General features: G+C 41.7%; 1 protein-coding gene across 2 annotated transcripts in view; it reads right to left on the bottom strand.

Moving 5' to 3' along the window:
• The window catches only part of Dock4 (dedicator of cytokinesis 4), a 412188-nt gene that overhangs the window by 205377 nt on the left and 194588 nt on the right, over positions 1-12223 (bottom strand). For both annotated transcript variants that reach the window (XM_038335987.1, XM_038335988.1), the window contains exons 5-6: positions 9848-9944; positions 4667-4815 (exon numbers count right to left, since the gene is read on the bottom strand). In XM_038335987.1, the coding sequence (XP_038191915.1) occupies positions 4667-4815; positions 9848-9944 (246 nt within the window). The remainder of the gene's footprint in view (positions 1-4666; positions 4816-9847; positions 9945-12223) is intronic.

A 12223-nucleotide genomic window follows, 5' to 3' on the forward strand; every position in this document is an offset into this window, starting at 1 on the left:
ATGGAACAGAGAGGCAGCACAGCTTAGATCTGTCGATGGTGGGGAAATGGTTTTGTGTCAGGTGTTACTGTAGCCGATATGGGGTTCAGGTTGAGGTTCTAGCGACTCCATGGGTTACTGATATGATTCTCAGTTTAGGATGCCTTACCATGGACCATGGAACGTGAGTGTAACCCTTTTCCCGACAGTGTCCCTGCAGTGATATTGTTAGTATGCTCTTCCCCATGTCGACCACTAGGTACCACTGTTGGCAATGCCACATGAGTCCATTTACCCCCTAAATGAACCTTATGTAGCAGTCACTCCAAAAGGATCCCCACTGCCTTCCAAATTGTCCCTGTCACCCATGCTCCCTTCATTTTCACACTCTGTTCATTCTGAGTTTGTTGAGGATAAATTACTCTGCGGCCTCTCTCAGCATCACTCTCTGATGTGGGATGTCTTTCGGCATGCTGCAAATGAATATGTGATCCTTTTATTGGTCGATGAATAAAGCTGCTTTGGCCTATGGCAGGGCAGAATATAACGAGGTGGGAAAGCCAAACTGAATAAAAGGAGAAAGAAGGCAGAGTTGAGAGATGCCAGCAGCTGAAGGATAAGCCATGGGCCACATGGAAGTACACAGAGTAATAAAAATGAGTTAATTTGTATGTAAGAGCTAGTTAAGAATAAGGCTGAGCCATTGGACAAATAAGTATAATTAATATTAAGCCTCTGAGTGATCATTTCATAAGTGACTGCAGGACTGGGCAGGACACAGAAAAGCCTCTAGCTACAAGACAGAAGCCTTCCAACACTGCCCTTCTCATAGAACTACAGCTCTCTTAGCTTCTGTATTAAAATAACAGAGAATCCTGAAGTTCGCTGTTTCAACATCTCATTAAAGTTGCATTATTAAAATTAATTCAGTGCCTACTTCAAGCCAAACACTGCCCAGCCACCCTGAAAAAAAAAAAACAAAAAAAAAAACAAAAAAAAACCTAGCTGTTAAAATGGGAAGGCTGTCAGTTGACACTAAAATTCTTCCTTATTTTCTTAAATGATGCTCAAAAGAACTGCAAGTCTATTCTTTCAGTTGAATTTTCAGGTGACAATAAGTATAGCTGTTTATTCTCAAACTCATCACATTCTCCTATGCTATTCCACTCCTGGGACTCTACACGGTCAGCTCCCATTCTCTGTCCCCTCTGAACTAGGCTGTGAGGTACCATTTGATGACACCAGGTTTACCTTGCTGACAAAATCTTTGTATTACAGGATACAGAGCATACAATCACATAAGAATCTTAGCATCTGCCTTAGTCAGAGTTTCTTCTATGAGGGGGGTGCCTAAGCTCCATTCTCTCCCAGGAGAGGTGAGAGTAGAGGGTATTCGTGTGACTGCCTCCTCTTGATGACGTATATCTGGCTGGCCCTCGTGTTGGCACCTGACGTCTGTAGAAACAATCCACAGCTGGCTGGCAGTCAGAGAGACTGACATAAAATGTTCAGCCCAGATGAGCACAATAGCTTAGCTACCGGTTGTCAAAGATATTCCTCCTTTGTGAGTCTGAACCAGGGAATTCAGGACCTCCCACGGAACATCAGAGAGGAAAGATCTATGAAGGGCCACACATCTCTAGCACTACGGAGCTGAGTCAAGCTCAGCCCCAGTTGTGATCTTCTGGCCCTTCCTGAACTGCTACTGACAGAAGTAGCATTCAATGTCTCTTTTCTGAATGGCCAGAGCTATCAGCTGCTGCCAGCATCCTGAAGTCAAAATAGGGAGAAAAACATCTTACCTGTGGCAATTCATTTTTTTGTCAGTTAATAGGAACTATCTAAGGGTAAACAAGCCACTCTTTGAGGTTTCTTAGCTCAAAGAATAAAGTATCAGAGCAATACTTTACAAAGAACGTGGGAAAATTAGGCAAGGCCTAGAGAAAACAGATGGAGCAAGACCATATATGATACAGAAAGCCAGGTCTGAGCAGGAAGGGACAATTTTTATATCAACCCAGCCACTGAGATACTCTGGGACACCAGGAAGAATGTCTTTGCCCTTCTGTACACTCTCTTCAGACTTCAAAGGCTACAGAAATCTGTACCCCCACTTTAATTCTGTCTGTGGATTTCAGCAGAGAACTACCTTTTTCTGATTCTGTTAGGGAACAAGAAGGACCTTGCCTACTTCATCTAAGCACCCCCAATCCAGAGGACTCCTCTTCGCTGCTCTCCTGCAGTCCAGGATGCAACGTGACACTGAGCACATTCTTAACTCATGTTTGGTAAGAGATTTATGTGCTGACAGACCATTTCCCAGGACAATATGACCTAGTTTAATAGGCAAAGAAATTATCTTAATTTGCTTTCCACTTAGCACTCTTTAATAAGGGAATGAATTTATCCTTAAAGGACTATGGCAAATATATAGCCCTAAAGTTGAATATTCATAAATAAATCATCAATAAAATTTAAAGAACATAGAATAAGAGAATGAGAAAATTCATGGGTTTAAGGATGATTTAAATTATACTTTTCATTTGCATGCATTATTTTTAACTAACTTATCATAAATTAGCAATAGAAGTGTCCAAAGCACAAGCTAAAACTCATATAAGTCACAAACCTAGCCTTAATACCATCCTAATTCAAAATTTTTCTCCGCTTCCCCATTCTTCAGTTTCCCTTCATCAAATTGAAAAAGGGCTGGTTGGTTGGTTTCTTTGCCTCTTCCACATTTCCTCGTGAAGTGTCATGATCTGACTCCATCCAACATCCTTATTAACAAACTAGTCCTCATTTAAATGAAGACTGGCATAGTGACCAATAACCAAGTAAAGTATCAAAGGATTTAAAAAGTAAGAGTAAAGACTAAGTGGGCATGGTGGCATACACCTTTCCCAGCACTTGGGAGGCAGAGGGAGAATGATCTCTGTTTGAGGACAGCCTGGTCTACAGATTGAGTTCCAGAACAACTTGGGCTGCATAAAGAAACCTTCTTTCTAAGAAAGAAGGAGGAGAAGGAAGAGAAAGAGGAGAGGGATGAGAAGGAGGAGAAGCAGCAGAAACAGTAGCAGGAGCAACAGCAAAAGATAAGCCAAACAAAAGAGAGCAAGGATCCCATGAGGCCAGGCACAAAGGAGAAACTCAGCACCAAGGCTGCAACTCCAACCCAGCAAGAGGCAGATCGAGTTTTCTGTCCAATCCACCCTCTGGAACTGCAAAGGCCTTTGTCCTCCAGCTCAGTTCTCCCATACAACAGAGAAGGTTTCAGAAATTTGCTTCCAGTCTTTAAAAATGATCTGGGCAGGCGTGATGGCCCAGGGAGCAAATGTACTTGCCACCAATCCTGAGGCCCTGAGTTCAATCTCCAGGACCTACATGGTGGAAGCAGAGAACCAACTCCCGCAAGCTGTCCTCTGGTCATCACGTGCACACACACACACATACACACAAATGAACAAACAAAGGGGGGGAAAGTATATATATATATATATTCCTAGTCCCTCTTCCTGCCTTCTTGCTTTTATTTCCCATAGGAATGAGTCCTCTAGGCATATTTAAATTGAATATTTTATTGTCTGTAGAAAGCTGAGTGGCATATCATATTCAATAAGATATGACAAGCGCGGTGGGTAAGAGGGAGGGTCAAAATCTGGTAGTGGGCCTGTGCATTCCCTGAACAGTTGGGCCGAAATCAAGTGTGGCTTCTGAGAAAGTCGCTTCCTATATTTAGAGGAAGCGACTTTCTACTTCTAGCTGGGCTTTTCCAGATCCAGAAAGCAGTAAATTACTCATGGCTTCCTTCGCGGTGGTTTCCCCTTATATGCCCCATATTCACTCCCATTCTGCACACCCTCTCAACACCCCGGAATGAGATCACTAAACACCAAAGAGCAAAGAGGAGCTGGATAATATCTGAGAAGGTAAGGGTGTGGCCTGGCAGGGTATTAGGAAATTACATCATTGCCTTAGTCTTTGGTTTTGTGCGCAGTAGGCGCACAGACAAAGTTGGCTTATCCTATTTTGTCACTCCTACGTTAATATTCATACAGAGTAGAGTATCAGCTTGGATCAGAGCTTCTAGTAATTATATTTACTACTTAAGTGCTTAGCTGTTACTTTAAATAAGTCCCTCACATTTATATTTAAAAGTAAATCTCAGTCAATGACAGCCTTTACCTGAGCTCTCCTAAGCAGTTCTTTAGAGTGGCTATCTGCCTGCACAGGGCTGAGCATAGCTGTGCACTTGTCATAAGGCATTTAGCAGAGGCTGGGAAGATCTATGTTTCCCTCTGCACCGCACTGCCCTTCCATGCCATGATACAGAAGAGGTACACAATAAAAAAAAAAAAAAAAAAAAAAAAAAAAAAAAAAAAAAAAAAAAAAAAAAAAAAAAAAAACCTCATCTACCAAAACTAAACACTAACAGGTGAAAAAACACATTTTTAGTCAGAAACTGCATCTCCATGAACATTACATTTCCTGTGACCACCTGTCCACCATCACACTATCAGACATTAGAAAGCAAAATATCTAAGCGCTCACACGAGACCCATGAGATGTGGCTTCTGGCTTTATCATTGATGGGGAGCATGGGGAAACCTGTGTGTGATTGCTCCTAGTGGCACCTGCATGCCCTGCTCTAACTCACTCCCAGCACCCTGCAACCATCAGTACTCACTCATTCCCCCAGTCCAGTCGGGCAGTGATGTGGCGCTTCACGTCCTTCATCCTGTCATGGGTAAGATGGCCGACGAGCACCTGCCTCCGCAGGTCTAGGATTTCGTTCATGATGTGCCAGAGGCGGTGGAAGAGATCACCTTCATTTCTCTAGGGAATATGTAAACATGGAGACTCGGCAGTCAGTCCTCTGGCTGGAGTGGAAGGTAACCAAAGGGGGCAGGTGACCACGGGCTTTCCATGGTGTAGACAGAGTCTCCACCAATAAGTCTTTCCCACTTCCTGTGCTTGGAATGCACCTCTCTATATTTTCACCCAAGTCTCACAACGCTGCTTTCCTGTCCAAGCCAAATGTGACCTCTCAACTCCCTAACACAGATGCTGTGTGCCTTCCCTAGGCTTGGCTTAGCCTCTGCCTGAGAGCACAGCCTAGTTTTCCTCTCCTGGAGTTTCTTCCTTATCTCTACACAGTCTCTACTATGCTTTAAGGCGTGGCCCCTGTCAAGCAGTTCTCCCCGAGGACTTATGTTTTTGTCTGAGCCTTCGCTGCATGCACCTAAAACCAATGTCATGGAAAACATCGTCACCCACTTATTTCTTGAAGGTTGGTGCTAATTCTTCATCAATCAAGTCAAGATTTTGGACACACAGGAAGGTTTCAGACTCAAACATTGATCAGTGTTCACTGCCATTATCTGGTCAGAACTCAGACTCATAGGAAATGGGGCTTTCTTATTTACTTCAAAGGATCACACAGCCTCAACATAATCCCTGTCAAAGTCACCAATCACCATGGTTTGGTGGAAGACACCTTGATGATGCGCCCAGTCATCACTAAGACTGGACAGTACTGTTTCCCAGAAAGACATGGGTTTTCTGGTTTTGTGATCACATATGTGACAGGGCACACAGTGAAGAACTGTCTTAGGAGATGGAGGATTGTCACCTGGCTTCCACCTGCATCATGCTAGAGTAAAACTAGCATTTCATTAACAATCTCTCTGAATTTTCTCATCTGTAAAGAACACCACAGCATCCACGGGAGGGAGTTACCGTGAAGACACAGGAGCTCGCAGACAGGTGTGAAGGAAAACACGCACCCCAGAGTGAGCAACACCTTCCTAGTGCTATTATGGTTCAGCATGGTTCACAATAAGCCCAACAAAAGCTGTGTCTTTACCAACACTGAAAAAATAGACATCTTACCACAGAGACACTGGGTATCTACCCCACGTCTTTCTCAGTCATAAATATGCTTCTGCTTTCTACAAAAATCATTCATAGTCAACACCAGTGGTTCTCACCCTTCATAATGTGACCCTTTTAAATATACTTCCTCATGCTGTGCTGAACCCCCCAACCATAAAGTTATTTCATTGCTACTTCATAACTGTAAGGTTGCTACTGTTATGAATCATAAGGTAAATACTTGATATGCAGGATATCTGATATGCAACCCTAGGCTGGCATGACCCACAGATCGAGAACCACGGGTATACATAAACAGTGATATGAATTTATAGGCTATTATCCTCCAGAAGTTCTCTAGAGCTATAAGACATAAAAATTATCATGTTCTATGTCATAGGTAAAGATATATATGTGTGTGTGTGTGTGTGTGTATATATAATTAAAATGCAGCGATGCATTTTTTTTTTTTTTGCTGTTACTACTTAATGTTTTGAGGCGCCATCGGGTACTGTGCAGGTCTGACAGAGATGCTAAGAGGACAGGAAGCTTTCTCCAGGAACCAGGTCCGGATCCTCCAAGCCATAAATAATCTCCTTCTCCTCTCAACTCCTAACTCACTCTATCGAGCCTGTTTTCCATTACTGTGTTCTCTTACTGCCTGCTCTTTTTCATGTTCTACACTCTCTTACGAGCCATTACAAGGGCTCTGCAACACAATATTCTTGTAATTAACTGCTCAGTGTCTGTCCCCATCCACAGCAGCTGTGCCTGAGCTCCCAGGGGTGGAGAGGAAGGAGCAAACAGTGATTTATGGACATTATTTCTGGCACACCTCCGGAAGCAGTTCCTGTTTAGGTCCTGCAATTGAAGAAGCAGAAGACCAAGGGACATTTGAAGATACCTGTGGTACGAAGGAAAAAAGAATCCCCCGAATGAAAATAAATTGCATAAGGGTGCTATAAAAAGTGAGGACTCATGCGGCAAAGGAGAGGTGGCACCCTCACCATCACAGGGGCAAAGGCACGCGCCTGCTCATGTTCAGGAGTGTGAACTTGATCTTATACATCATATCTTCTGACAAGGGGATGCTGATGCCAGAACGAAGTAAAATCTTTTCATAAAAATGAAAACTAGCTGGCTGGTCAGCTCCCTCTCAGGGGAGAAACTCTATAAATGGAAGGGATAATCCCACCACACAATGAACCTACCCATCAAATGTGCCCTGCTAACTTTAAGAGAAAGAGCTGGGCATAGTGGTCCATACCTTTAATACTGGCTGTAGGAGGGCAAAGCAGGAAGAATACCACTGGGCTTATCAGACAAACTTATCACACAAAACGAAAATGATGAAAAACTTAAATAGAGGATCTGCTCACGAAATTATATTTTGCACAAAAACTGAATTTGAAAAGAATGGAGAGCTAAGAAGCATTCTAAGAAATATTTTTTTAAAAAAAAACACATTCCAGTTAGTAGTAAAGGAAAAGAGTATATTCCAATACAAAACAACTGGTTGAAACAATGCCTAGAAATCCTCACAGTGCATTTGGATGTGCATCCAAAAATGAACTGTGGTTTCCTATTTTAGAGGTGGCTAAGGTTTCACTAGGTTTCAAATGAGAACAGAACAGGTTTCAGTGGCGGGAGACCTAGATTTTGACTACAGCGGTAATGTTAATGTGAGACTTGGGATAAATCATCTTTGCTAAGATTCAAGAATAAAAGCACCTGGAGGAGCCCAAGGGAGGAAGGGCGAAGGAAAGCATAGCTCGGGGGCTGCACCAAGACAGCTGCATGCTTCCTCGACATTTTTCCTGCTTACGCTGCTGGATTTATTAAACGTATTTTAAAGGTTATTATTTAAGCCCTTAACAACACCATTTAAAATAACAAACTAGAATTTCTTGAGCAGCTACCATTCTCTTATAGGCTAAACGCCTACACACATTGTTGGGAGATCCTGCTGGTCCTAGGCTGAGTCTACCAGAGCCTGGAAGCTTTCTCTAAGCTTGGCAACAGGGAAGACTCCCCCACAGCAAGACTTCTTGCTCTCCACCTGCCCTTATCTGGAGACTGTCTCTGGGCCCAGAGGACTGACTTTATCTGAAAACTGTTTTTAAGCCTGGATGCCTGATTTATCTCTAGCATGACCCTTGACACAGTTTCCTTCTAGAAGCCTTTCCCCTGCTGTATATATAGTAACTAAGACTTGTACTACGAGTTTTGCTATAGGACCCTGCTGCCACACACGAAGCTTTATGATAGGACTGTGTCACTTAATGCAAATTAGGGTTTGTCCCCAGGCTCCCCAGTCCTGTATATTTCCTATACTCTGGAAGAAAGCTAAGCTGATGCACTGAAGTCATCTCCACTGTGCCCAGAGCCATCTGAGCCCTGTTCCCTGCTTCTGCCTCCTCTGTCCTCATAGATGAGGGTAGCCAACCATCCCAAAGAAGAAGTGGAAACACAATACATTACCTCATATACTATTTGCAATCTACAAACTTATCACTTTCATCAGACATCTTTCAGGGAAAGGTTAGGTGCTAGCTGGGCATAGCAGTGCACTCCTTTAATCATAGCACTTGGGAGGCAGAGACAGGCAGTCTCTGAGTTGGAGGCCAGGCAGGTCTATAGAGTGAGTTTCAGGGCAGCCAGGACTACACACAGAAACCATGTCTTGAAAAAAAAAAAGCAAAAAGAAATGTATGTTGAACCAAAGCATTTATGCAACCAGGGAAAGAGAAACCAGAAAGCCCAACATGATTGCATCATCCTGGTTCCAAAAGTCAATCTACATTTGGGCTGAATTTCATATTTGCTCCTCAAACAACTGTCTATTATCCCAGTATCAAACAGTGTTAGCTAATCAATCTCTTTCCTGTTACTCAGAACAGTAGCCAAAAATATTACTTGTAGATTTTATTATGTGCAGCTTTTCAAAGCAACCAAATCTATCCTTAGAATAGATGCCCCAGAGTGGTTATGACCTCAAACGCATATAGAAATAACTGAACAAGACAAAATCAACTTTGGTCCTCACTAACAGTCATAGCAAAGAAAACAACTGGATATCCTTGCTCAACTACAAAAGGACATGGACTATGTGTGTGCACATGCTCTCTCTTTATCTCTTTCACATGCACAGACACATATACACACATACACGGAGAGAGACAGAGATATTATGAATATATTATGTTGAGTATTTTAAAGATATACTAGCTCGAATAGTTGACAAAGTTACTTTCAATACAATAATACTTGGATTTTATGATCTTTCTAATTAAAATGAAATAAAAAAAAATCTAACAGCCACACGTGCATTTCCCTGGCTCTGTCTCAGCACAGAGCCCCGGAAGAGTACAATCTGACTGTTGGCCATACTTCAGCGACTCATCTAAGACCTAAACTATACTGTTGATTTTCCTAGGGAGTTCTAAAGCCACCTGCTCCAGCAGGAAAGGGCTTTCTGGACAAACAATGTAATTAGTTATAACAAGTAAATTAATACATAGACATAACTATAACCCATTTTTTAACAAAATTGACTTTCCTTCCTTAGAATGTTTAGGATACTTTCTGACCCTAGCTAAGTTTTCATTTACAATATACTCAAATCATTCATAGAAGTAAGATGCGCTGAAGGATGCCACCACTAAAACTGTATTGAGAATGGCTTCATCTTTGAAATTAAAAATATTCAAGAAATCTAAAACTAGGCCCACATAAACACATATTTAGTTAGATGTTAGAAAACCTATCTTTTCTGTTCTTGTGGTATTGAAATACAATGCATAAAACCAATGCTCCATGGGGACAACGGGATTATAATACAAAATATGACTAAGCAAGATCTACACCCCTGACTTCCCAACAAGAGCCAGTGACCTACAGCAAGCTCTCAAATATTTGTTGACGGGTACTCATGGTCACATATTTCTGAAGACAATTCTCAAACTACAAATCACACCCTGAAAAAGTTACTTACCACATAGAGCTGTTTCCACATGGTTCCCCAGTCCCTTAATGTGGACGTCATCTCTGTGATAACTGAGTCTTCAGTGGGAATAACCATTTCAAATTGTCTGTGAAATTGAAGATGACAAAAACACACACACACACACATATATATATATATATACACATATATACATATATATATATATATGTATATATATGCCAGAGAGAACATTTCCTCTTTAGCACTCAAGAAGATCAACCAGGAAAGAAAGCCCCTTGAGGTATGGCAGCAACCAGGATGTGACTAGGAGCTTATATGAGGAAGGCTAGACGTGAGGGTAGTACAATGGCCAAGGGCCCAGCCACTTGATCCAGGTGAAGACTGAATGGGGAGAAAGAACATTACCATTCTACTTCTGAGACAGCCTGGCCAGTAGACAACTCTTTTAATCTCTCTATAATCTCTCAATTGCTTTCACCTGCCACATGATCAGCATACTACACCAACTATGAGGTGACCTCTGGCACCCAAGTGCTATGACCAGAGGACTCAACAGGACTGAAAGAAATACTACTCAGCCACCAGGATGCACAGCGTGTGAACTTGTAACTATCCCATAACTAGAGCATCCCCTGAGCATCCATTTGTGCTCACTAACCCCTTAATTATATTATTTGGAATAGGCCAATGAAAAAATGCGCTTGATTAATACTGTTACGATACAGCACAGCCGAGGCTTAATATGTCATAGACATTAGCATGTTCACTGCAGAAGGTTCCTCTCTGTGTTTAATATAATGGACTCTTCATTTCTTCTTTTACAGCCAGAAATAAGTATTATGAGTCAGGTATGTATGGCTGTCCTGAAAGGAAGCATCATGAGGAGATAAATGGAAGGGACTTCAGGTTGCCCTTGGGTCATACCTTTAGCACAGAAGAATCTTCTTCATCTCCAGTTTCTTTTTTCAAATCCTTTCTGGGTTTGTGCAGGTTCAAGAGGTTACATGTCCATTATCATTACTGCCTCTCAGAAGAACGCAATCAGCAATATCATTGGGGACTATTTCCTTTATTTCAGGTTTATTGGTCTTATTAAACTCTAAGGGAGAGTCCTTATTAGCATGAGGCAAACTGCTCAGCAGGTCCTTAGGATATACAGCTGTCTTTGGGGAAATCTTCCTAACGTGAATGCAGAAACTAAAATCTTTTCTTGATTCTTTCCCTCATTGAGTTCCATCTCCTCATTTCTCATTATTGCTAAAAAGAAAAAGAAGAAGAAGAAAAAGAAGAAGAAGAAGAAGAAGAAGAAGAAGAAGAAGAAGAAGAAGAAGAAGAAGAAGAAGAAAGAAAGAAAGAAAAAAGAAAGAAAAAAAGAAAGAAAACTGTCCTGTGAATCTTTCCCTTCTTTCTAGAGCATAACTGAAGCCGAAAATGTAAAACTGGAACTTAAAACTAGAAAGAATGTAAATAGTAACATAAACCCTGTGGAGGATACAGGACGGTTCAAAGAACCTACACATGGCACTTCCCAAAGGTAGAATATTTACTCAGCTTTTGAAGCAGCTGTTGCAATTTAGGCAATGAATATCTGGATTCAGAGATTAGAAAATGATCCTATACAAAGTCCAAGAGGGAACAAGAGATCCCCAGGAATCCTTGCCACTGTGCTCAACATTTTAAAAGTAAGGCCTGGGCAAGAATTAAACAATACAGAAGGTGCCTGCCCTAATTAATGAACTATCATTTAATTTCAAGAGCCTCACCATGGACCCTAGTTTGCTCTGAAGATCTAGGGATGAACCACAGACATTTCAATATGTGGAAAGCTCATCTGGGGTTGTTCAAAGAAAATGCAAAATTTCAAATACAAAATACCATGCAGACAGGACAGCTCTTTTGTATTAATTACATAAACCCCTAAATTAGTCCTGAAATAAACTATCTTAGTAGCTGCCCTGAAATGTACTTCGTTCAGCTATTCTGGGACAAACTTTACATCAGTTCCATCCCACCGGTAGGCCCATCATGTTAAAAATATGCTTAAGACAAGTTGGGTGATATTTACATCCTGGAGATCTTTCTCTTGGAAAAACAAGCAGCTGACATTCTGTGTCCTTGAACGTTTTCAAGACAAAGTTTTTCTCCTTGAGTCCTGGAACTGTGGTTCAACACCAACTGCAGTTAACTCCTTTTTAGAAAAGAGGCCATTCACCCTGAGTTCCCATTGCTCTATAATTCCCATCAGGCCTGGTGATGGCCTAGAACCTGTAAGTCTTCAACTCAAACAAGCAAATTCTGGGACACCTTTATCCACATATACAGTTTCTTAGGGCTCATAACGTCAGGGCAGTTATATTCCAGTACACCAGGAACAACAACAAAAATATAGGGCTAAAGATATGG

This window comes from Arvicola amphibius, chromosome 7 (assembly GCF_903992535.2).
Source record: "Arvicola amphibius chromosome 7, mArvAmp1.2, whole genome shotgun sequence".
Classification (NCBI taxonomy): Eukaryota; Metazoa; Chordata; class Mammalia; order Rodentia; family Cricetidae; genus Arvicola; species Arvicola amphibius.